The sequence below is a fragment of the Eumetopias jubatus genome, unplaced genomic scaffold (genome assembly GCF_037043125.1).
Source record: "Eumetopias jubatus isolate StellerSeaLion01/CBP00866 unplaced genomic scaffold, mEumJub1_p1.0 scaffold_5, whole genome shotgun sequence".
Taxonomy (NCBI): domain Eukaryota; kingdom Metazoa; phylum Chordata; class Mammalia; order Carnivora; family Otariidae; genus Eumetopias; species Eumetopias jubatus.
In genome coordinates, this window is record NW_028274811.1 from 113680789 (window position 1) to 113708151 (window position 27363).

General features: G+C 42.7%; 1 protein-coding gene across 1 annotated transcript in view; it reads left to right on the forward strand.

The window, feature by feature from the left end:
• HTR4 (5-hydroxytryptamine receptor 4) overlaps positions 1-27363 on the forward strand; it is an 80410-nt gene that overhangs the window by 1646 nt on the left and 51401 nt on the right. The window contains exons 3-5 of the mRNA XM_028106707.2: positions 552-752; positions 19175-19328; positions 22951-23519. Coding sequence (XP_027962508.1) covers positions 552-752; positions 19175-19328; positions 22951-23519 — 924 coding nt within the window. The remainder of the gene's footprint in view (positions 1-551; positions 753-19174; positions 19329-22950; positions 23520-27363) is intronic.

The window sequence follows — 27363 nt, forward strand, 5'->3', positions numbered from 1 at the left end:
TCCTGCCTGATCTGTGGCCTTCCTCTAAGCAAGGCATGCACGAATCCAGGGATGATGCAAAGAAAGTATAAAAGCACAATTCTGACCGGGGTCACAAATGTGAGGCACACAGTAATCAATCTCAGAGAGGAAAACAGTGGAATTTGACACCATTTGTGAGGAGGGCCCTTTAGGAGGGTCCCCTGAGAATAACCAAACCATGGCCTGAAGGGGAGGATGGATGGGGAGAGAGAACAGCCTATGTAGAGGCCCTAGGGAGGGGTTCCATGCATGGGGGCTCAAATCAGGCCCGTGTGGCCTCAGGGAAGAAGATGGGAGGGATTTGGGTGCAAGGGGGTCTAGAGAAGTCGGGGGTGGCTGGACCGTGCACGCCGTGTGGCGGAAGGGAAAGGGGGTCTTGCAGAACGCACTGGAGAGTTGACTTTCTTTTCCTTTGTCTCTCTCCCTTCTTTCTTTGTTTTCCTCTCCTCCTTTTTTCTCTCCTACTCCTTTCGCTCCCCTTTTCCTTTGTTCCTCCCCCCTGCCTCCTCCCTTACACGTTTCACTCACAGGAAGATAAAAACCAATTACTTCATTGTATCTCTCGCCTTTGTGGATCTTCTGGTCTCGGTGCTGGTGATGCCCTTTGGTGCCATCGAGCTGGTTCAAGACATCTGGATTTATGGGGAGATGTTTTGCCTCGTCCGGACATCTCTAGACGTCCTGCTCACGACGGCATCGATTTTTCACCTGTGCTGCATTTCTCTGGATAGGTAAGGGCAGAGCAATGTGCACAGCGGAGCTCCATGCTGGGCACAAGGACCTGAGGGCTATTGGACCTTTCTTTCTTCCCTAGTTCATTAGAAGCGATGAATCTCAGAGTGATGATCTGGCTACTCACTGGTTCCCCCACGCTCTAGTCTCTGCAGAGGGCTCCTTTTTAGTCAGGCCCTCTCTGAGGTCCTGCAGACGCCGAGGTTTGTAAGGCTTAGAACCTGCTTGCGGGGAGCTCACAATCTAGACAGTGACAGGTAGCGGCAATCAGATTCACTGTAGAGCTCTACATTTTTATACGGATGGCGTGAACCAAACTCTGAGGGAGTAAGAATTAATACACCTGCCCCGTAGGCAGCAGAGCTGGTTTAGAATGATAGTCTGATGTTTGAACATGACCTCCTCCCCAAAAATGTGTCTGTATCATGATTTTATGTGCATGCAACCTGGAGAATCTTTTCCAGAAAGTTAATTGTAAAATCCCCAATAATTGATTGTTTGGGGGATGCGGGGCTAACATTTAATTCTTTTGAAAAATTTTGTTCTTTTTCTTCACATTTGACTTCAGGAGGCCTAATGATTTCCATCTTTGCCTTCTTTGTTTGAGATGTATATTTATTAGTTGTAGTAGGACTTTTTATTTTCCAATTCCTGCGTGTTTATATTCAGTAATAAAAGCAGAATGCAATTTAAAGTTCAGATAATTACAGGATCATAGACCGACATCACGGTATTCGTATCTCAGGGATAGTTCCCAAAAGAAAGTATGCAAGTCACATGTTATCGGAATGAGCAGGGACAAGCTTTTCTTATCTCTGGAAAAGTGCAACAGACCCAGTTTCTCCTCTGGTCTAGGGATAGTCACTGTTTCTTTAATCGTGGGACAGGGAAAGCAGTTGACTAAAATTAGAGATTGTGACGTATCTAAAATATGTGTCTTTAAACACGAAAATCAGAGTCTGTCCAGAGAATTACTCACAATCGGGAAGGTCTTGAGGGCCTGGAACCAGCTGCAGGAACAGCGGATTCATCTCCTATCTCATGGGACAGGTGCTTATTGATGGGAATGGCAAGCATAATGGCCAGCTCTGCTTAAATTGTGTGAGCTCTTTCTCTCTCTTTCTCTACCAAGAACACATAGTTGAATGTGCTGAAGTTAAATGCACATATAATGAGACTCTCTAGCTATAGATAGTGACATTGGTAAAACTGAGCTGTTGGTTGGCAGCCAGACCCGTAGCATGTCATAGTGTGAAATTTGTGTTTATTAGCTTATTTACAACAGTCTGACTTCAGTACATGAAAGACTTACAGGCAGTCACTATATACTGTATGGAAGTTCGCAGGAGAGGAAATGAAATGTCAGGGAGTAGAAAATGCATGGAAATCTTGCGGGGTAGCCTGCCTATGATCACTGCCAAAATGAGTGCCAAGACTAAAAATATTATAGGAGCTTGGAGAAGGCAAAGCTGAGGGGATCATGGCAACTGGAGTTAACCTTCAGTGTGGGGGAAAAGCAAAGGGAAGAAAAAGAGCCGAGTAGCGAGTGAAGAATGGGGGAGACACGTAGAATTATCTTCCTGATTTGGAAAATTTACTCTGAGCAGTCCTGAGGAAAGGACTGCAGGTTCCCTACGGAGATTTGGCTTCAGAGTTCCAGATTAACTCTCAGGTGTTTTTGAAATCATGAAATTTTCCCCACGTAGGCAGGAGCTGTCGTGAAGCAGGATGGGCTGGTCATTAAGATCCATCTGCTTTAGAACGGAAGAGATTTGGGTTCAAATCCCAGCTCTGCCAATGTTTAGCTCTGAGAATGGTGGTAAGTTATTAAGCTTTTCTGAGTCTTCTGTTTTCTCATCTCTAAAAATGGGGGCAATAGCATCTATTTTATAGGATTGCAGTTAGGATTAAGTTAGATAGTTCATCGAAGGCATGGCACTGGCCCCGCTAGGCACCATACAAAATGCTAGTGGATGTTCATTTCAGTTCCTGCAACTATCCATGCACTTCATGATACTTCTGAACTTGGACCTCCTCAGTGAATAGCTGCTCCAGCAGATGCATCATCCAGAAATCAGGTAGTTATTCTTATTCTTTCCTTATCCCCTGCATTTAAACAATAAGTCCTACTGATTTTCCTTCCTAAACAGATCCAACTCTGTTTCTCTCCATCTTTATTATCCTGGTCCAAACTAATGTCATCTCTTGCATAAGCCACTTCAGCAACCTCCTAATTGTTCTCCCCACATCTACTTTATTCTCCTCCAATCTGCTTGCCCCTTACAAGATCTCATTGCCAGAGCCAACGAAGCAACTTTGATCTTGTTGCTCTTTGCCTGAAACCCTTCAATGGGTGTCATCGTACTAAGGATCAAGACCAGACTCCTTGACCTGTAAGGTTTTGTGCCATCTGTCTCCTGTGTCCCCAGCCTCACATGATGCCCTTCACCAGACTCACTCCCTGGGCTGCAAGCTGTCTTGGCCTTCTTTCTCTCTCCAGTGCTCTGTGCTCAGCACTCCCAGGACCTTCGCTCCACTCTCTGCCTGGAAAGCTCCTTTGCCCCCTCCTCTCCTGCTTGTCTTTCAGATTTTAGCTCAATCCTTTCCTCCTTCCAGAAGCTGTCTCTGACCCCATCAAACCAATTCTGCTTTGTAAAATTTAGTGCAATTGTGACTTAAATCAATTCTTTGACTTTTTTTTTGCATTTATACTCTCTTTATTGAAGTATAATTAACATACTGTGTTATATTACTTTCAGGTGTACACACAGTGCTTCAACAATTCTATATATTACCGAATGCTCACCGCGATAAGTGTAGTGACCATCTGTCACCCTACAACGTTATTACACTTTTATTGACTATATTCCCTATGCTGTACTTTTCATCTCTGTGATTTATTCATTTTGTAACTGGAAGTTTGTACCTCTTATTCTTCTTTATCTATTTCACCCGTTTCCCCCCCCCAAACACACACTTACTCTCTGCCAACTCCCTGTTTGTTCTCTGTGTTTAAGAGTCTGGGGGTTTTTTGCCTCCTTTTTTGTTGGTTTGTTTGTTCATTTGTTTTGTTTCTTATATTCCACTCATATGTGGACTGTCTCCCCTGGTGGGAGAAAGTGCAAGGGTATGAATAAGGACAGGGTCCCGCCCTCATGGAACTTACCTTTTTAATGGAGAAATTAACAATTAGCCAGTAATTACCTAAATACTGATTTAGGTGTTTGGGAAACACTGTTCAACAAATGGAATGTTCAGTACACCCTCTTTTTGAGGGAATTCTCTCAAAAATTCTCTTTTTGTGCCACCATTAGCTCCATTTCCTTCTCTGATAGTGGACATCAAAACCTCTGATACCATAAATAAGATGGAGCCAGATGGTTTCGTTTGGTTTGTTTTCCTCAGGGAGCCTGGGAAATTTGCCAGTTGTCTCTAGCATCTCCTGTCCCTAAGGGTGATATGCTCATTGGGATGGAAGGTCCACCCTGAACTTGATAACACAACATCTTAGCCTGGAAGAGTATGCTTTTATTTATCATCTAGCTTCTGTTTTTCTCTGTCCCTCCCAGCTTGACAGTTGGGCTGGGTTGGACTGGGCTGGGCCAGAGCACAGAGTGAGCATGTCAGTGAGATTTGATTCCTGGCAAGATGTTTTGTCTTCCTCTTTGGAGCTACCATGAGTCTGTGGGGACAACTGATCTAGAGTAGTGCTTCCCAGACAAGAACGCTGACTGTGATTCTTAATCCCACCCGGATGGCAGACCTTTGGATCAAAGTGAGATGTAGGACTCTATTAATATTATAAAATGCTTTTTCCCAACTGCAGTGCTCCACCCACTGTGCTTCCTGGTGCTTGGAGAATTGAATCCTATTAATGAAAGTTTATTGCCTTGTTAAAAATCATTTCCAAAGCATAATTAAACTACTTGCATCATATAGTATGGTCATGGGAGACCAGAAAACTGCATTAAAAGCATTATAGTACAGTTGATTATTTTGAAGCTAAGGTTCTGTGGTGAATGAAAACCAACCAAGTATTTGTCATAGAGTACTGGTTTTAATCCAGCCACTAAAAACCATGGGAAATAGTTATGTGTGTTGTCCTAGAAAGATATCACTGGTGTGTTATTTGGGGGAAAAAAGTGTCAGATTTTAATGTTCAGAATAATTCCACTTTTGTAAAATAAATATAGAGATGTTCGTATCTAGGTGTACCTGAGTGAGTGTGAGACAGGCAGAGACAGAGAGAGAGAGAGAGAGCGAGATTATGAATAAAATTGCACCAAACCATTAACAACAGTTATGGGGGGGGGGCAGTTGGGAGTGGTCCTGGCGAGACTGGATAATCAGTTGGATTGGGGTCAGGAGAGACATCACTCTTACTAACTTCTAAAATATGTTTTAAACTTCAGTTTTCCCTTTGCTAGATGTTGACACTTCTTGAACGTAGGAGTATCCATGATAGCCTGTGGCTGACATGATAGCCTTAGACCAGCACATTCTCAAGTCACTGAGAACATTCTGACATTAGTCTAGGAGTTCCCTCTGAGGGCTGAGCAAGGCGGAGAGCACAGACATCTTTCTGGCCAGTGTGTCCCCTCTGCTTTCTCACAGGATGCCCTGGATTCACCCTGGGTGGGAGCCCTCACCTTCTCCCAGGGTCAACATACTCTTCCTCCCCCTGACCCTCCCATCCATCTTCCTTGGTCCCGCCCCAGGTCATGACCTTCCGCCTGACCCACCGCAGCAGCCTCTTTTCTAATCATCACAGCTTTAAACAAGCATGACAGTAATACCTGAGCATTGTAAAAAAAAAAAAAAAAACATGCCGTCAGTTTACAAGTAGAACATAAAAAGGTCTCCATTCTCCCTCTGCACCTCCACAGCTGTAAGTAAACCCTAGAGGTGACCACCGTAAATGGCAGCTTCCTGCCAGTTCCAGTCATGTTTTATACACGAAGCAGACTTCAGTGAATATCTTTTTTGTTTACTCAAACGGATTTATGTTTTAAATAAGCCTTTGAAAAGGGCTTTCCCTGTATATATCCCATTGAATTTCCTGGATGTAGTGTTTTGACCAACTTGCTTCTCAGATGATATATTAGTAAGATCTTTTTCAGCAGCGTGCGACAGAAAATACATTGATTGGTTCAGGTAGCTAAAAAGTCTGGCTTCAGACGTGGCTTTCGGCAGGGTTTGAACAATGCCATCTAGGCTCGCTCTCTCCCTCTGTCTCTGTCTCCCTCTCCTTGTCTCTGCCTTTCTTCTTTCTTCTGTCTCTTCCTTCTCTGTCTCTCTCCCTTTCTGTCTCTGTACATTTCTCTGTGTTCTCTTTATATCCGCCCTCTCCGTCCCTAGGCTGTGTTCCTCGTGGATTCAGTCTCGGGCAGGGCTTAGAGAAATGAGTCTAAAACCATCCTTAACTCATGAGTCCACAGGATAAGACACCTAAATACTCTTTCTCGTGGAAGAACTTTGGCTGCCTTTGCTTGAGGCACTCTCATCTTGACCAGTCACCACGGTGGGATGACCAATCAGGGTTGCTGGGCAGAGGTGAGGCACCATGACTGTCAGCTTTACTAGAAGCATATGGCAGTTCCCTCTGGAAGAAGGACGTTGGGCAGACAAGAACAACAGACATCGGCTTCTTTTAGGCTGGCCGAGGGACGTGCGGATATCTTTATGGAGCCTCCACAACAAGACAAAGGTTTGCTTTTCCCACCTCTTCTTGTTTTAGGCCAAACAATCCCTAGATCCTTCCACGGGCTCCATAGGTCAAACTTGTTAGACTTTTAAACATTTTGATCCCCTTTCCCTCATAAGTGCTGTACTTTGTCATATTTGGCATCAAATTCAATCCCCTTTAAAGTCTTTCACTTCCCTCAGTATACCATTCTCTACGGCATTGCAAGGTTTCCTCGTTGATACCAAATTGCCACCCTTTCCCTTGGCAACCCAAGAACTTGACGTGTTTTATCTGCAAAAACTCTTCCAACCATTTCTCAGTCACAGATTTTCTTTTAAAACAAGTTTACTTGTTAAACATATGATTTTGACTCAAAGGTTGCATATTTCATCCTGTGCTAGAGATAAACGTGTCTGCACTTCTTAATGATCTCCCTGCGGCACCACTCAATTTTGTAACATATACCTGAAAAGTGTCTGTCACTGTGAACTTGTGTCACACAGCTATATTTGTATTCCCAATGGGATTGAAATACGCTTCTGTAAGGAAAGCATATTATGTTTCTCCTTCTCACATACTCTTGGAGGCCTGGTTCATGCTTTGTACATAAGAGTAGTATTTGTTGAGTGAATCTCATGCTAGAGGATATGAACGCTTATTTTTTTTTTTAAGATTTTATTTATTTATTTGACAGAGAGAGACACAGCAAGAGAGGGAACACAAGCAGGGGGAGGGGCAGAGGGAGATGGAGAAGCAGGCTTCCCACAGAGCAGGAAGCCCGATGCGGGGCTCGATCCCAGGACCCTGGGATCACGACCTGAGCTGAAGGCAGACGCTTAACAACTGAGCCACCCAGGTGCCCCATTTATTTTTATATTCATTTCATCAAATATGTATTGAGCACTTACTAATTGCTAGGAGCTGAGCAGAGCAGTGGAAGTGCAGCGGTGAACAACCAGAAAAAGCTCTGAATCACAGATTTTTTTAGTCTAGTGGGGAATACAAGTAATAAATAAGGAATTATGGTAAAATGGTGGTCATTGAAATCAAGGAGAACTTGGCCTCCAAAGCAGGGGAAGCTCTGGGAGGAAGTAACGGTGAGGCTGGGATCTGTGGAATATGCAGATGTCAGTAGGTAAAGGGGAAGAAGAGGAGGCATGGGGAAAGAAGGTTCCAGAAAACAGCATGTGCAAAGTCCCAGAGGTTTCTCAGCGACACTTTATCAACTACTGGTTGATAAATTCTTACCTTGTGTTTCAGTGCTTTTCCCAACTCGTCCTCAGTCTGTTTTTCCTACCTCAGCTCCCACCCACGAGTGATCCGTTATCATATTCTGAGTATGATACATTTCCTCATAGCCCCATGTTGCTGCCTGTATTGTGCGTTCCTTTTCTTTTCCTGATGAACACTCACCTTTCAATATCCGGACAAGATGTGTCACTTTCTCTACCAACTGGTCAGGCTTCAGTCCCAAAGATTTGTTGTTTCCTCCTCTGAGGGCCCATAGTATATTAAGTATCCATTATCATTTACCTTAATCATTGGTTTATGTCCTTCTCACCCTAGACTAGAAGCTCCTTGAGAGTCAGCCTTCAACTCGCCTGTCCTGTGCTCTTCTGATCAGTCCCCAGTAGCTGCTCCTGGCACATTTAGCTGATGCTCTGAGATGTGACTTGTGGTTGCCTGGGCAGACTTTGGTGTTCATTTTTCTACCCGTCTAGAACGTGCAATGTAGCAAATAGTTAAGAACGAGGTCTGGGATGCTAGACTACCTGGATTCAATCCCGGCTGGAGCAGTTATCAATTGTATAATCTTGAGAAGTTACCTAAATTTTCTGGGTTTTATCTACTCAGCTGTAACATTGTATGAATAATAGTACCTTCTCTTTGGAGTTTATGAAGAATAAATAGCTGAGTGCATGCAGATAACATAAATCAGTTCATGGTACCTGATAAGGATTCAATAAATGTTAGCCACAGTATCGTTCCATTATTGTTTTCCTTTTCAAATGCAAATTTCTACTGGTTGTTGTGGGTGCCTTCCCAGACACTGGTAGCTGCCTTTTCCTTTGCGTTGAATGACTGAGTGTCCTTCAAGTATAGCCCCTCAGCCTGCCAGCACTGGGCATCTCCCCCATTCCCTTTGGAGAGCTCACCCATTCAGTGGCTTCAGCAGCAGCTCTGCTCCCTTGTCTCCTGCAGTCTTGTCCCATGCTGGGCTCTGGGGTCCTGTCTCTACCTGCCTCTTCAGCATCTTGCCTTAAGCTTCTGTCTCTCTTCTTAATTTCCAGTGTGCCCAAAGTGGAAATTTCCATCATAAACTAAGATCCTCTTCTACTTTGTACATCAAAGGTGCATCTGTTAGTCATCTTTTAGTCATTTAAATGCAATTTTTGAGGTCATCTTTGACTTACCTATCATGACCGGCTGGATGCCAAATCATAGACGTATTTTCATAAATATCTTTATGATCCATCTTCCTCCTCTTCACTCATTCCCCCCCCCTCCCATTTCTTGATTGTTGCAGTAGGTTTTTGGTTATTATTCCTGTATATTATCTTATTTTTCAGGTGTATCTTTAAATTATTTAAATATATTTAAATTTTTTCCATGTGTCCCTAGCTCAAAAACTTACAGGGCACAGCATATATATTCTCCTTCTTCTTCCTAAATAGGGTTGCTGTGGTCTAAACTTGCCCGTTTATTTATCAGCATTACCAGAGCACGGACTTTGGCAGATATGGGTTTAAGTCCCAGTTTTACTGTATCCTGGCCCTATGATATTGGGCAAGTGGATTGAACTCTCTGGGGCTCAGTTGCCTCATATTTAAAATGTGGATAATGAGGGGTGCCTGGGTGGCCCTTGATTTTGGCTCAGGTCATGATCTCAGGGTCGTGATCTCGAGCCTCACACCGGGCTCTGCGCTCTTCTCCTTCTGCGCCCCCCCCCAAAAAAAAAGAAAAGAAGAGGGGGAAAAGTGTGGCTAATGAGAGCTCCCTTGTAGAGTTGCTATAGGAATTAGATACAATGTAGAATACACCTCCTGCCGCATAGTGTGCCCTCAGTGAGTGGGTGTCACGTCCAGTAGGAATAGTGGTAGTTGTAGGAGGGAGAAGAAACAGACAATTATGGTACAACTGGAGAGGTGCTGTGTCACAGGCATAGACGAAGTACTGTGAAAAACCAGGCCGGAGATGGGGAACCGATTCCAGATCTCTTAACAGAAAGAATTCTCTCCTAGTGTTTTTTTGGGTGAGTACAAAGAACTTTCAAGGTGATAGGACCCTTGAGCTGAGTCTGGAAGGGTGGGTGGGGCAGTCATCCAGTGTCTGCTGGAAGATTGATCAATCCATACGTGTCCTAAAGTATACCTTACAAACCTTTGTGTGTGTCCAGTAAACCCTGCCAGGATGTTTTCAGATGACAGTTTTGGCAGATTATCCCTTTTTCTTTAGTCTATGAAACTCAAGGAGACCCCTTCCTAGACAGCTGATATTCCCCTTCTTGCAAGGTTTCTGATCTCGAAGGTACAGAAGAATGTTTAACAGAGAGGAGCACAGTAAGCATTAATCTGCAGATTGTACAAGGTGTTATGGCTCCTGCAGAAGCCCAGTCTGATGCCCTTCAGATCTCTGATGGAAAAGCGTCTCTCCCTGTCTCCCCACCCCCACAATTTTTTCTTCCTGGAACCCAAATTCTCCCTCTGCTCTTGGCTACATTCTCAGTCTCCCTTCCTGTCCCTGGTTCCTTCTTCACTGATCCTCCAGGTGACTGGTCACTTGCCAAGCCTCTTGGGGAGCATAAGGAAAGCCCTTTAGCTCTTCTTGAAGCTGCTGCTGCTTCTCCATCTCTTCAAAGGGGAACCAGAGCAACTGGCATATTACTAAACCAGTTACTGCAAGGAGAAAGACAAATCTCTTTATCCAGAGCTCTGCCACAAAATGTTTGGCTAACTCCCCCTACTGGAGGGAGGACTGATATCCAGCCAATGAACCCCACAGTTAAACCAGACTAGATATTACTTGTTTACTTGTTGTGGTTTATCTATATAACATCTGCCCCAAAACTTAATGGCTTGAACAACAAGGTATCATTATTAGATCTCCCAATTCGGTGCCTCAGGAATTTGGGCTTGGCTAAAGTCTCTTGATGGTGTTTAGCTGGAGACTGGACTAGCCTGGAGGGTCCAGGGCAATTTATCACATGCATGGCACCTTGGTGGGGTCATCTGGAAAGCTGGGCTCAGCTGGGCCCTTCTCCCTGCCCACCTGGTTCCAGGTCTTTATATATGATCTCATATTAATACATCTTAGATTTCTTACATGACAGCTCATGGCTCTGAGCAACCAAGAGTCCTCTTAAAAATTAGTCTTGGGACTGGCATATAATACTTCCTTATGGACTCTTGGTCACAGCAGTCAAAAGGCAGCCCAGATCCACGGGAAGGGGCAGACTCTCCACCTATCGATGGGAAGTGTCAAAGAACTCATGGCCATCTTTAATCCAACACAATTACAACCTCTTACAAAAACTGAGGTGTTTTACACATAAGAAAACAGACCCAAAGACACCAAATGATTTATCAAATGTTGGAAGGAATATCCATGAAAGAGTTGAAACTAGAACTGATTTTCTTGCCAAAGGCAAGAATGCCCCTTGTAACTAATAAATTTACTGATTCAGTGGAGCTCTTTATCCCCTAAGTCCGAAGTCCTGAAGACCATTAGCTTGTGCTTTTATGAATTAGGAATTGTGGCGGCAGGTGGGGGGGGATCTGTGGTGAAAGGTTTGTTTTCCTGATTCCATTGCAGTACTTGGGTCTCAGCAGGCAGGTGCTACTTCATCTCTTCTCACTTGTGGTTTAACGTTTCTTTCTTTAGTTGATCTTGATTAGACATTTGGTCTCAGTGACCATCTAGGATATTGTCTTTGATCATTTCAGGTAGGAGGACTGGGCCTGGATTAAGTCCATAAGAGAATACTACACATAATCAATTTCATTGCTTGCAATGGCCTCAATGTTTCCATTCACCTTTGGGGACCAACTCATTCACCATTTTGTTTCTTATAATTGACTACTAGGAGAGATAGTGAACCAGGTGACTTCCATTTTATTAAATAATTCAAAGCCCCTGATTCCAAAATGAATTTGAATCTATTTGAATTCATATATCCATATATATCCATCCATATATATATATATATCCATATATATACCCTCTGATCGTTTACATATATATGTATACTTATGTATACTTACATGCTTAGATATTAGGTATATACATGAAAGGTCAGAAGGAATAGAGGTAAAAATCATAACTATTATTTATTAATCTTTATGGGCCAGGAAAACATTTAAAACATTTCATCAGTTCTCACCATCAGTCAGGGAGGTGGACACAATGTTTCCCATATTACACATGAGGAAACTGGATCATTGAGACATCACATAACTGATCCTGAGACCACAGAGCTAATAAATGGTTAAGGCAGGGAGACTTGATACCCAGATCAAGACATAAAGTTGACTGCTAAAATCTCTAATTCTGAGAATCTAAGGTTCCAAGTTATTCTCCTTGCTCCTTCTGCTTTCCCTGTGGCTGTATGGCAGGAAGTGAGGAGGAAGAATTTTCCTTAATTGCAGGACGAGTGGGGAAGAGATTAGCATGGAGCTTAAAATACATGACTGTCTTCTAAGAGTTGTCAAAGTAAATTGTGTCCCCAGAGACATTTAAAAGCAATTTGATCACACATTTACACATGGCTGCAGTTGGGGAAGCTGGTGGCTGGTCTATCAAAGGGGATTTTAATGGAGTTTTATAAGCAATAGTTTGAAATGTTTTTGCATGAGACATTTCTTTGCAAAAAGCCATGCCACATCTTAGTTAATCCGGGCCATCTGGAACCTCACTTGTCACTTGAACATTCATTTAACCACTTTGTAAAAGTTTTCTAATTAAAGAGGAATGGGACTTGTCCAAAGGAAGTCTAGAGAACAGATCTTGCAGATAAATCTATTCCTGAGGTGAGACAAAACTGCCTTCCCTGAGGAACACTGTCCACCCAGCTTATGAGCCAACAATCCTTTCTCTTGAATTTGTTGTAATTCAGCTTCTTTGGCGGAGCATGTAACAATGTTGATTGCAATGGACATTTTCCAGTTCAAAAAACTTTTGGTGACTCATCCTGGCATAGCATGCAAAAACCTCTGAGACCATCGTTCTCAGAGTCCCCAGACCACCACCAGCAGCGTCACCCCGGACCATAAGGGAAATGCGAATTCTTGGACCCCGTTCCAGATCTTCCAGCAACCTGTTTCAGCAAACCCTCCAGGTGGTTCTGTGACATGCTACAGTTTGAGAACCACTGCCTCTTCAGCAGGCCTTTTTAGACGTATTTTTTTCTACTTCCTTACCAACACTCTGCGGTCCAGCTAACTTGTACCCTTCTTATGTTTATAAGGCTATGTACATACATGGATATAGATTTATGGATTTATTATATATATATTATATATATATATAATAAATTATATATTATAATTTCTGTCTCCTGGCTTTTGTCCATACTGTTTCTAGTACATGGATTACACTTTCTCCTCTACCATCCTCACCCAGGCTCTGGTGTCCACCTTAAAAGACACTTGTTGGAGAAAACCTTTCCGTCCCTCTACTAAACAGGACACTTACATCCCAAAAACTTGGTCTCACATTGTAATGGAATTTATTTTAAATGGTAATGACTAGGGCTTTGTTACTTATTCAGCCCGTTCTGTGAGCATCCACTCTATCTAGCACTGTATGAGGCATTGGGGATATAACGGTAAACGGGGGAAACATTTCTGGAACTTATGAATCAGGTAAGGTGGACTCTTCTCACCTCCTGTCATAGATCTTAGCTCTTTGAGGGAGTGCAGGTGTCTTGTACTGCTGGGTATCCCCCAGGCTGTATTAAGTTACGGTGAGCAGGGTGGAAAGCAATGTCCTGGTCTTCTCTGGTCTGTAGAGAATGCACTGGAGTCTTGTGCCGTCATCCACACTTGTGACATCTACACTTAGGAGGTAATGGCACACTGTAGCATATGCCGAGGACGCGGAGCCCCCGCTATTGGTGCACTCACCTCCTCTAAAGCAAGCTCTCTCAACCTTACCGCTGTGGACGTTGTAAATTGGATGGTTCTTTGTTGGGGAGTGCAGGGCTGTCTTGTCCACGGTGAGACTTGTAGCATCTCTGACCTCTACCCACTGGTTGCCAATAGCGCCATCCTTCCCAGGTGTGACAACAACTAATGTCTCCAGACATTGCCAAGTACCCCTTGGTGAGCAAAATCAAAGTGGGTTGAATCCAACTGGGTATATATTTCCTACAGAAAGTAGGACTTCAGAAAAATGTAAAAGCTCTCCTTAGATGTCTGTAGGACAACTATGCAGAAAAAGAATTCAAGAAAGAAATGTTTAATTGAGCCAGAGAGTAAAGCTGGACGTGGCAGAGACTCAATTGTGGAAAGAGCTTTCTTAACTTTAGGGTAGTCTTAAGTTTAGACAGTAGGGCAGTGGGCTGTGGTGACTTCCCGGTCCCTCGTACATTCACACAGGCCTGGATACACTTCATTTTTTAGAGGATTTGGGGATTTCAGGATTCTGAGGACCCTACGAGTTCTCAGATTCAGCGTTTTGATTGTTTCTGAAGTGGCTTTTAAAGAATTAGAATAATCCCTTGGGGACTTAGGGAAGGAGGCAGAGTGAAGTGATAGTGATGAAATTCACGTTCTGGTCCTTGAGTCCAACTGCCTGGACTAGATCCCAGCTCAGCTCTTACCTTGGGCACATTCTGAGATTTCTGTGTGTTTGTTTCCTCATCTACATAATGGGTGCTTTTATAGTTCCTGTCTCAAGAGTAGTTGTGAGGACTAAATGAGATAATACAGGGAGAGCCCTTGGTAAGTAAATGTATAGTAACTATTAAGTCAGCTACTTCTGCCTAGTGGTGTTGTTCTGTGTGTTTTGGGGGCAGTTCATGAAAGGATAAATATTTTTGTTATTTGCAGGGGTAATATAATTCAAGTACAGGAATTAAAAAGCAACCATGACAGATAACAGTCAAGTTATTAGATTTCTGTCTGGTCCCTGATCCGTAGACAAATGTTAGAATTTTTAAGGAAACTCCATTAGTCAATTAACACTTGGACTCAATTTTTCTTAATCATTTTATTCAGTGATGTTTATCTTCACCTACTTAATTTAGATTCTTGAATGCAGACTTCAAAAGGATGTTTATTCTTCTCGATTCATGGCTAGAAGGCAAAGATTCAAAAGCTATCAGGAAGGATAGAAGCATATACTGTGGCTTATTCAGGGCACCTGCCTCAAGAGTGCCAAAGCCTGGGTAAGAATCGTGAACCCAGCAGTCAAGTGGCTGCTATGATCTGAGCTCCAAATAAAAGCCTCATATTTTCTACTCCATCCCCACTTAAAAATCAAATTATGTCTATCATAAGACAGCCTCAGGCTGAATATGATGTTGAGGGGAAGATTCAGGTCAAACAGATATCTAGACAAAATTTGGTATTTTTCTTATTCATCCTTACATATCCCTTGCAACTTAGCCAATCCAATTTAAGTAAAAATAAAATTCTTCTTTTCCTTGTACTGATTGCTGATTTTTCAAGTAGGAGATAAAGGACTTTTCTCAGGCTTACCCAACCACCCCACATCATGCAAGAGTAACTTTCGACAACTATCTGTGCAGGAGACCACGGATGCATCCCACCTGAGCCCCTATGGAATGAGCTATCCAAGCAACTTTCTTTCAGGCAACCATTGTCCAGCATACTGACTGCATAGATCAAATGGGGAAAAGATCGGTAAAATGTGTATCACATCCACAGTATTCCCCTTGAAGTTGAACTTCAAAAGGAAATCTGCCACTACTATTTACTTCTCTGTGGCAGGAGCTCCTAGTAACCAAGGGTAATGCAAATAAAGTGAGAACATTGGACCAGCAGACCATGGAGAGAGCATTTAAAAAAAAAAATCTAATTAACTATTTTTTATTGAAGCATAGTTGACATACAATATTATATTACTTTCAGATGTATAACATAGTGATTTGACACTTACATACATTATGAAATGATCACCACAATAATTCTGGTTATTCCAACCATATATTCCAATATATAGTTATTCCAATATTATTGACCGTATTCTCTATACTGTACTTTATAGTCCCATGACTTATTTTTTTTATAATTGGAAGTTTATATCCCTTAATCTTCTTCACCTATTTTGCCCATCCTTCCACCCACTTTGAACATGAGGAGATTTTATTGTGCACAGGATATTCATCATGCAATTCATCAGGCAATCACCCTGGCCAAGCAAGACTTAGAAGGACTTTCACAAAAATGTTCTGAGCACCAATATAACTATATATTCTAAAGTCTCCTTCTGTAAATTCTGTTGTCTTCCCAACATGACCTTCTAAATATCTGTGTCCACATATGAAAGTTTAAAGACCCTTTGCAGCTAAGATATCCTGCTTCCTCAAACTTACCTTTTGTCCCACAAGTTACTTAGTTTTGCCTTGTCTTTTGAACCTTTGGATTTCTGTAACATTGGAGATCCAACCAAAATTCCTGAAATCTTGTCTTCACTTAACATCTGTTCCAACCTCAAAAATCATAAATTATACAGCAAAGATAGGGAAACATCCGTTCTTCACTTAGCCCTCAATCGCCTTCTTTGGGATGGTAGATGAAGGGATGTTATAACTTTGAGCTATGATTTGAAAGTATATTGAATCAAACAAAGATATTCTCGCTTAGAACAAAGTATCTATGAAGGACATGTCTGACATTCAAAACCATTTTTACTGAGGTAGGAAATTTTGCTGGCAAGAGACTGACTTTAGCCAACTTTGTTAGTTTGCTGGAGCTGTCATAACGAGTAGCACAAACTGGGTGCTTGGAGCAGGATATGTGTTGTCTCACAGTTCTGGAAGCTAGAAGTCTGAAGTCACGGTGTCAGCAGAGCCATGCTTCCTCTGAAACCTGTAGGGGAAGGATTTTTCTTTCGTTCTTCTTAGCTTTTGGTGGTTTGCTGGCAGTCTTTGGTGTTCCTTGGCCTGCAGAGTCATCATTCCAGTCCTCCATCTCTGAGCATATCTGAATCTGTGTCCAAATTTCCCTTTTCCTAAGGACATCAGCCATATTGGATCAAGGCCCACACTAATGGCCTTATTTTTGTTTTATCACTTCTGTGAAGACTCTGTATCCAAGTAAGGTCATACTCCAAGGGCCTGAGGGTTAGAACTTCAACATATCTGTTAGGAAAGGGAAAGGCGACACAACTCAATCTGTGACACCAGCTTAAACAAAAAAGGAATTTATTGGAAAGATATGTGGTGACTTAATTAAAGGAACAGCTAAAGCAAGAAGACCTAAAAAGGCAAGAGCATCGTTGCCCAACGATCCAAGGAGCAGGCAGGACCTACCCCCAGCCCCACTAGGAGGCTGCTGTATCAAGGGACCTCCACTGACTTCCCCATCTTTGCATCACTCCACATGGCATTCAGAGTCCCAGGAGAAAGTCTGATTGGGTCACTATGTGGCCGGAAAAGTTGGGAGCACCATTATTTCCTCTCCCAACAACACGAAAGCAACAGAGAAGAGATAATTCCCAAAGGCTTTGGGATGCTATTACCAAAAGAAAGGAGGAAGGATGCTAAATGGATAAAACGAAATGTCTAATTTAGACCCTCTAGCAGGAAATGAGGAAGGAAGCACAATTTGGGGAAAAAAAATTATTTTCATATACTCCAAATTCATGATTAATTCTATGTACATAATAAATCCCTGATGATTATTAATACAGCCACTCAGAAAAATTTGTCATTCTGATATGATTTGCCTTTCTTATAAGTCAAGATCATGGAGGGAATTCCAGCTAATCATGATTCCTTTACTGCACTATCTTTAGTTATGTTTTGCTACCATGTCAGTTTTATAGATAGAGAAAATGAGTTCCCCCAAGTGAGCCTTTCTCCCATTCTTTGGTCTCTTGTTCCTTGTACTCTGATCCAGATCAGGACACCCACTTGTGTTGCTGGCCACAGAAAGCCTCCTGGCACGTTATGGTCAGCTGCTTCCTGATGCCTTGGAGGGAAATGTATAATTCTCCCCTCTCAGCTCCTGAGGCACCCACTTCTCATGTTCCAACGCTGAGGGGGCTCTCCTTATTCCACCCTCTTTCCCAACTCATCCTACCACCACCTCTTCAAAGAATATAGCCATTGTTATGTTAGTTATGCTTTGAATTAAGAAAAGAAAAGAAGAGGTGGGAAAAATTAAAGCAGATTGCATAAAATGAGGGATATATGGGGGTGTCTCATCATTAAATGGTATAAAATCTTAAAGAATAGACTTATCACCCAGGCTTTCTGTTTGCACTTATTCTTTGACACTTCCAAAGACAAATACCCGATAGGTCTACTGGAGTATTTTGCCTGTTGTCAAATTCCCTGAAGTGCTGGGCATGGGAGTGGTGATCTCCAAGACTGGAAAAACATGCAAGAAGCAGTCTGGGAGTTAGAGACCAGATCACTGAGTGGAGCAGATTGCATCTCTATATGGAGGAAGGAAGAAAGCTAGTACATTGGCAGAACATGGACTCAAAAACTGGTAAGCAGTGAGTCCCAGGAGGGAGAGCAGAGCCTGATAAATGAGGGCGGGTGGTCTCTACCAGTAGGTAGGACATGATGGAGCAGGGAATATTTGAAATTTTACATTCTTGGCATCAAAGAAACAATTAAATGGCCTAGTCCAAAAGTAATGCATGTCAACCCTGTTTACAACTCCTTGGCCAGACCAATCACTTGGCTCCATCCAACCACAATGAGGCCAGGAAGCCCATGTGCCCAGAAGGGGGAGCTGGACATACTTAGCAAGCAGCCGCAATGACTTCCACTTGTGCAAATGCAAACTCCTTCCCCAACAGACTCTGATTCAGGAGATCCTTGGAATCTGCATTTTACATAGGCCTCCTCAGGTGAGTCTGATGCAGGGGAGAAGAGTGGAGTCTCTGGAACACTGACTTAGAACTCCACCTCAGGATAACCAGATGACCAAGAGGGTGGGGGCAAATCTGAGATCCAGTCCTTAGAGCTCAGATGTAGGGCCAAACCTGGGAGACTTCACCTTGTTGTCAAAGGGGGCCACGGATGCCTGGACGCTGTGGTCCAGAGGGCTGGACAGAAGATTCCGAAGTGCCCAGGCAGGAAGGTAAGTGCTGGAACCAAACCTGAGACAGAGCAGACCCTCAGGTGTGTATCAAGATTCTCAGCGACAGGGAGAGGAAGAGGGATATGGGGCCAACTCCAGCAGTGACTCTCAGATGTGATCTAAGGCAGACATTTTTGTCCGCAGAACTCATGGGCCAATATCACATCTCCTTATGTAATTCCTTGTTTCTTTCCTCTGTCCTTTCCTGGTGTCATCTTCCCTTCCTCCATTACCCACTCTCTCTGCTTTCCCCCCATTATTTTCTCTTTGATTCCTTCTTTATTTTTCTTCTTTACTCCCCCCTCTGATTTCCTCTTTCCCAATATTTCCTCTTCTTACACTCCTTCTCCTCTCTGCTCCTTCTCCACTCTTCTTTCTCCTCAATCATTCTTCCCTCCTTCTCCCTCTCATTCCTCCTTTCCCATGGCACCCACACATTCTATTCTCTCTCCAGGTATTATGCCATCTGCTGTCAGCCTCTGGTCTATAGGAACAAGATGACCCCTCTGCGCATCGCATTAATGCTGGGAGGCTGCTGGGTCATCCCTATGTTTATCTCTTTTCTCCCTATAATGCAAGGCTGGAATAATATTGGCATAATTGATTTGGTGAGTACCTGTGCAGACCCTGCTGGTTTACTCTCTGGTGGAGTTTATTTGCTTGGGATTCTAAATAAACAAATAATATCAGGTTGGGTGGCTATTTTAAGAAAGATTCTGATAGTGGTTGGAGTGACAGCAGTAACAACAACAAAAAAATGCGAGCTAACATTTTGGAATGTTTGTTGTATGCCAGAAAGGATGCTCAGACTTTACATAGAATCCTGAAAACATCCTTCTCTCATCTCATCCAGATGGGAGAAGTAAGGCTCCAAAAGGTGAAATAACATGCCCAGTAAATAGCAGAACGGGTACTCAAAAGCTTAGCGTTCAGACTACAGAGCCTGAGGTGTGTGAGGTGCCCCAAGAGGCCTTCATCTTATCTCATGGCTTCCAGTGACCAGCGGAAAACATGTCACATGGGTGGAGGCTTCCAGAAAATGAAGAGAACTCTGGGCCAGGAGTTGAGAGAACTGGACCGTGAGCCCAGCTCTGTCCCTGACCCTGAAGGACTGCAATGAGAAGGTGCATTGGTCTTCAGTGGAGGAGTGTGTCTTGCAGGGGTGTCGGAGAGCAGCACGCGAGCCAGGTGTTTGCCAGCCCCTGTTCAGGTGATCTTCAAGAGCCTTCCGGCTCTGACACACTATGTTGATAGTACCAAAGTTGCAATGAAGATCAAAGGTTACGGTGGGGGTTCACTGGCAGCGATATCTACTCCCTAAGGCGGTTGTCAGGCAGTCACTTTGCAGTGGGGACTATGCTGAGGTAGGAAGGGGACTGGAGATGAGAGATTGAGAGCAGGCTCCAGCCCAACGAGACCAGTTAGAGTAGGAGCTGCCTGTTCTTCTCTCCACCACATTCCCAGCCCCTAATCTTGCCTTGTTCTTTGTCCAGGAAAGGATATCCAAGCCAAGGCTGGGCCAGGATTTGCATGTGGTATGTCAGAACAAGAGTTCCTTGGGCTTCTGAAAGAAATGCTGGGGACAAAGGAGTGGAGAAGTAAAAGGGGATTCATACCAGGGAGACTGTATGGATATTTTCTTGAATTCTATCCTTCTTCTTTCAAACTTCCAATTTCACCATTCTCAAGGGAAATGAAATTCAAGTTCCCGACGACCAGCAGAGTAATAATTATGACCAACCAATGTTGAACACTTACTGTTTGCCGAGTCCAGGTTCACTTAATCATCACTTCTGTGAAACCTCCCTCAGGCCTCACAACAATGCCATGAGGTTGATCCCGTCATTGCCGTCAGGAAACGGAGCATCAGAGAGCTTAAGTTATTAGCTAGCGTCAGATTGGCAGGGAGTGGTGGTGACTCTGGCTAAGCCCAGGCTTGCTGCACTCCGGAGTCTACGCTCTTAATCTCTGTGCTAAATGTACTCCCTAATGGAGAAGACATTTGGAAGCATAAGGTTTCATGCATGGGAACTTTTCAAAAGAGTGCAGCAGTCTTACCTTTGGATATAGAGTTTCTAAGCGAAATAAATTAGAGAATGGAATTGCTGTCCATTTGGGGAGGGAGATAGAGGCATCCCCTATTTGCTTCATGCACCTGGGGAGTGGGGCATCTGCTTGCTGTGAACATGCCTACTATTTGCTCCATGATGCTGTGATAGCATCGCATCTTTCCACTCACCTGCACATTGAATTGGCCTAGAGAGAAGCTAGCACAACCCATGTGTTCACAATACAGATGCAGTTGGTTCTCACCATTCGTGGTAAGTAGGTTCTATAAAGTTGCCACAAGCACCGAATTAGCAAATACTAAATCTTTGCTCCTAGGAGAAATACAGCGTTAGGTTCCTGCAGGTTCTGGTCACGATATTTTCATCACCTAGTCAATACACAATATATGCTGCTTGTGAGAGAGGCCCATGAAATGTAAGGTGACAGTAAGGTTGATATAAAATAATATATATGTTATCATACACATAATAATATATAATACGCAAACACTAATCAGAAGAAAGCTGGTGTAGCTGTACTAGGTATCAGTGATAAAATACATTTAAGGCAAGTCATACTGCTTGAGATAAAGAGGAATATTTCAGTATGAGAAGAAGGTCAATTCAATAGGAAGATATACTATAATCTTATAATATGCTATGAGACAAGACACTAAAAAATGCACAAATAAAATACCATACGTGTGTATCATATGTTATTCATACATTTGTTCATGTGTATGTTCACACTGGATGTGGGCGGACGCTATTCCTAGGCAGGGCTGATAACTCAGAGCTGTCAGCAGACAGAGTTTATGGCAGGGAGAAAAGTCTTTCAATCTTTAAAAGAGATTCAGTGTATCACAGTATCTAATACTAGGGAGGCTTATTCCAGGAATGCAACACAATCACTGTAATTCACCGTATTAATAAAAGAGAGAGGGAAAACCCACATGATCATCTCTTTACTGCCAAAAATTCATTAACAAAATTCAGTATCCATGATTTCAAAAAATTCTCATCAAACTAAAAATAGAAGAGAGCATCCATAAAAAACGTCCAGCAAGTATCATACTTAATAGTAAAATATTGAAACTCCCCTCCTAAAACTGAGAATGTAAAATGGTGTCCACTATTACCCCTTCTATTTAGGATTACACTTGAGGTCTTATCAAGTTCAATAATGCAAGAAAAATGGAATTAAGATTGGAAAGGATGAAGTGAAATTTTTATTATTTGGAGATCAGATGGGTACTTATGAAGAAAATTAATAAGAATCTAGAGACGAAATATTAATAACAAATTTAACAGCGTTGCTGGATACGTTGCCATACAAAAAATTTTCACCGAATTCTACATACCAACAACAAACAATTAGGATTAAGGACTTTAAGGCTGTACCATTTGCAATAGGATAGCGAGTCAAATACTTAGGAATAAATCTGACAAAAGATGTGCAAAACATTTACAGAAAAAAATTGTAAAATATTACTGAAATACATTTTAAAGGATTTAAGTAAAGGAAAGAATTACCATGTTTGTGAAATGGAAGGCTTACCATGGGAAAGAAGTCCGTTTTCCTCAATCATTCTACTCTATCTCCAATCAAAATCCCCAAAGATCTGTAGGGAAATTGATAAGCTAATTCTAAATTTTATATAGGAAATGCTGAGATATAAGAACAGTCTTGAAGGAGACGGGCCACAGTTCAAAGACTTTTACTACCAGATATATTGTGTGCAGGCAGAGGGGGAAGGGAGGAGACGCTAACTCCGCTCTCGGTTGGGTACGGAGATTGAAGGATGATTTTGTCCCTATGTTATCTCCCCTCTCCCCTGGGGCCTGCAACCCCTTGTGCAGAGACAGTCCCTCTGCCCCCCGGGATGCCATCGTATTCCTTTCTACTTTCGTGGTTTTATGCGCTATGGGCTTATTAGGAAAAGAGAACTTGGCTGATAACCCTTCTTCTCTCTTTCCTCCTCTTTTTCCTCTTGTGTTTTCCCCTCCCTTCCTGCCCTTCCTTGTTCCCCTCCTTTTCTCTCTGCTTTCCAATCCCTCCTTTGCTTTTTCATCCTTTTTCTTTTCTCACAATTTTCCTCCTTCCCCTCCTGCTTCTTTCTCTTCACTTTTTCCTTCCCGTTCTCCCTTCTTTCCTCATTTATTCTCTCCCTCCAACTCTCAGATAGAAAAAAGGAAGTTCAACCAGAACTCTAACTCTACGTACTGTATCTTCATGGTCAACAAGCCCTACGCCATCACCTGCTCTGTGGTGGCCTTCTACATCCCGTTTCTCCTCATGGTGCTGGCCTATTACCGCATCTACGTCACAGCGAAGGAGCATGCCCACCAGATCCAGATGTTACAACGGGCAGGAGCCTCCTCCGAAGGCAGGCCCCAGCCAGCCGACCAGCACAGCACTCATCGCATGAGGACAGAGACCAAAGCAGCTAAGACCCTGTGCATCATCATGGGTTGCTTCTGCCTCTGCTGGGCTCCATTCTTTGTCACCAATATCGTGGATCCATTCATAGACTACACTGTTCCTGGACAGGTGTGGACCGCTTTCCTCTGGCTTGGTTACATCAACTCTGGGTTGAACCCCTTTCTCTACGCCTTCTTGAATAAGTCTTTTAGACGTGCCTTCCTCATCATCCTCTGCTGTGATGATGAGCGCTACCGAAGACCCTCCATTCTGGGCCAGACTGTCCCCTGTTCAACCACAACCATTAATGGATCCACACATGTGCTAAGGTGAGTGCTTAGGGGCTTGATAGATTTTGTTCATTTGCAAGACTCCGAACGGGCACCTCTCCAGTGTTTTGTTTCCAGGGCGCTGTTCTTGAAAACCTGTGCAGTGTTTACAAAGAATAAAGAAAAATCTACTCTCTGGTCCTGAAGTAGAATAGTGGATAAGGCCTCAGGCTCTGGGGGAGGCTGGCCTTTATTCAAATCTAGCCTCCACTGTTCTTTGACCCTGGGCAAGTCGTTTAACCACACTGAGCTTCAATTTCATCTTTTAAAAAATTGAGATCCCAATCACAGTATCTTCGTCACAGGGTTTTTGTGAGGATCAAATTAGCTAATGTGTGTAGAGCACATAGTACAGATCCCAACACCTAGTAAGCACTTAGCAAATATTATCTATTATTATTTATAGGTAGTGTTTTGCAGTAGTGGTTAAAAGCGTGGGCTTTAAGGTAAAATAGACTCTATTTTGACTCTCAGTGCCACTGCTAACCATTTGTATAATCTCTCTTGGTTTTATTTTACTCAACTGTAAAAAAAAAAAAGGTAGTAGCATCCATCTCATAGGGCTTTTGTGGCAGCTAGAGATAATGTATTTTTTTAGGGCCTGACACATAGTAAGTACTCACAATTCTCCTAACAATGTTATTAATATGATTAGTAGGAGGAGGAGTAATAACTTATGGCCTGATACCCAAGATGGCCACAAAATAACGTGATAAATGAAATAAATAGGATAAATGTGCAACAGTAATACCACGTGATAAATGATATAATGAAGTTATGGATAATCAAGAAAGGGAATCTGAGGAGGAAAAAAGCTGATTTGGCCTAAGAAAATCAGGAAAGGCTTCAGAGGACAGCATTTTTTAAGAATTTGAGACTTGGAGGAGAGATCAAGGAAGCCATTCTAGCAAATTGAGCAGCATGAGGAAAGAAATGGAATGTGAAAGCGCATGGGAAGGTCAAGTGGTTTATCCAAGGTCACCTGGGTTGATGGAGGTGGGAGTAACTTTGGAGCAGTCATGATGCCTCTCTCTGAACCCTGAGAATTTTCTGGCTCCCTTGGGCTAGAGTCGTTCTCAGCCATGAGAAACCATGTGTTAAATAAGTATATTCATCCTGGAGCAAAGATAAATTGTCAACAGCATTTTTTTCTTTGCCTCGAGATGCACAGGAATTTCTAAAAAGCAGTTCCTTCTTTTGACACAAGCATTTAGTTTTTCTGATGACAGTATTCAGCTGTCCTGGCAGCTGAAAATTGGGGAATTTTCATTTGCATGTGTAAAAAAAGAAAAGAGAAAATAGGGTTTGCAGTGAAATATAAACACTTTGCCTCAGAGACTGCTCAGAAGCCTGAATTCAATTTACTGCTGCTAGTGTGGGCAGACTTGTAGTTAAAGCCTAGTCTGGTGTTGAGATTCCAGCTGGTGGGGGGGCCTCCAAGACTACTCCTATAGGCTGGCGTTCTCTCCTGATTATTGTGCCTTAAGCGAGGGTCATAGGAAGAATCCAGCCATAAAGTGTGTGCGCAGGAACTTCTGTGTGGGGACCTAAAAGCTGTCTGAGTTAGCAGTTGCCTGAGTTCAGGCAGTCAACAGCTCACAGAGTATGCTCTAGTGGTGCCTTTGCCAAGTCAGTTGTTCAGAACCAGAGGGACATTTTTCCCCATAGAAACAGTCACAGAAAGTGTTTGGGGGTTTCAAGGGCAACCCAAGAGACCTATTTTACTGACATGGTATTTTACCCCTGCTGCATTTGGGAACCTGCGGTGGGTTATGAAGCGGAGATGGTGGTTTCGAGCCGGCCTGTGGATGTACTCTCCATACTTTAGTTTTTGTATTTCTGCATGAGGTAATGAAAAGTGCAGGAAGTTGATCGGAGATACTTTTCTGGGGGAGGTAGGGAATCTTTTACGCATAGGGGAGCCGACACAGAGAAGACTGAAGCCTGAATCCACTACAGTGTAAGCTTTGCAAGGACAGGAATCCTGCCTGTTTCATTCACTGCTTCATACCAGATGCCCAATACGTTGCTTGATGTACAATAGGAACTTACACTCTTGATGAATAAATTAATAAAGCATACAGTTAATTCTCTAGATCTATTGTATGAGCACCACTTAAGAACAATGCATGTTTTTCTTAAAAATCCTTTAAGCAGGACATCAACAAAATCAGATGGATTCAAGAAATATAAAACCTAAACAATCAAAAGTAAAATCAGCTTTAATCCTGTTGATCCTACCCTTCACCTCAGAGACAATTAAAACTAGTCTGGTGATTTTTTAAATGCATTTACAAACATTCATAAAAACATACACACTCATAGATTCCTCTCCCTTTGTTCATTTTATTTTATTATTATTATTATTTTCATCATCATCATACGTACGTTCCTTAGTCCCCATCCCCTGTTTCACCCATTCCCTCCCCACCTCCCCTTTGGTAACCATCAGTTTGTTCTTTATAGTCAACAGTCTTATTTCTTGGTTTGTCTCTTTCTTTTTTCCCTTTGCTCATTTGTTTTGTTTCTTGAAATCCGTATATGAGTGAAATCATATGGTATTTGTCTTTCTCTGACTGACATGTTTTGCTTAGTGTTATACTCTCTAGCTCCATCCATGTTTTGCAAATGGGAGGATTTCATTCTTTTTATGGCTGAATGATATACCACTTCTTCTTTATCCATTCATCTATCAGTGGACACTTGGACGGCTTCCATAGTTTGGCTATTGTAAATAATGCTGCAATAAACATAGGGGTGCATAGGTCCCTGTGATTTAGTGTTTTTGTATTTTTTGGGTAAATACCCAGTGGTGCAATGACTGGATCGTAGGGTAGCTCTGTTTTTAACTTTTTGAGTGGCCTCTATACTGTTTTCCAGAATGGCCGTACCAGTTTGCATTCCCACCAACAGTGCATGAGGGTTCCTTTTTTCTCCACGTCCTTGCCAACACCTGTTGCTTCTTGTGTTTTTGATATTAGCCTTTCTGACAGGTGTGAAGTGACAGCTCGTTTTATTTATTTATTTATTTATTTATTTATTTATTTATTTATTTAGATTTTATTTATTTAATTGACAGAGAGAGAGAGAGACAGCGAAAGAGGGAACACAAGCAGGGGGAGTGGGAGAGGGAGAAGCAGGCTTCCCGCCGAGTAGGGAGCCCGATGCGGAGCTCGATCCCAGGACCCTGGGATCATGACCTGAGCCGAAGACAGATGCTTAATGATTGAGCCACCCAGGTGCCCGAGTGACAGCTCATTTTAGTTTTGATTTGCATTTCCCTGATGATTAGTGATGTTTGAGCACCTTTTCATGTGTCTGTTAGTCATCTGGATGTCTTCTTTGGAGAAATGTCTGTTCATGTCTTCTGCCCATTTTTTTAATTGGAGTGTTTGTTTTTTGGTTGTTGATTTATACAAGTTCTTTATATATCTTGGATACTAACCCTTTATTGGATATGTCATTTGCAAAAATCTTCTCCCATTCAGTAGATTGCCTTTTAGTTTTGTTGATTGTTTCCTTCGTTGTGCAGAAACTTTTTATTTTGATATCGTTCCAATAGTTTATTTTTGTTATTTTTAAAAAAGATTTCATGTATTTATTTGTTAGAGAGAGAGAGACAGCACAAGCAGAGGGAGCGGCAGGCAGAGGGAAAAGCAGGCTCCTCACTGAGCAAGCAGTCCGACGTGGGACTTGATCTCAGGGCCCTGGGTTCATGACCTGAGCTGAAGGCAGATGCTTAACTGACTGAGCCACCCAGGCGCCCCTATTGTTGCTTTTTTTCCCCTTGCCTCCAGAGACATATCTAGGAAAAGGTTGCTATGGCCAATGTCAGAGAAATTAC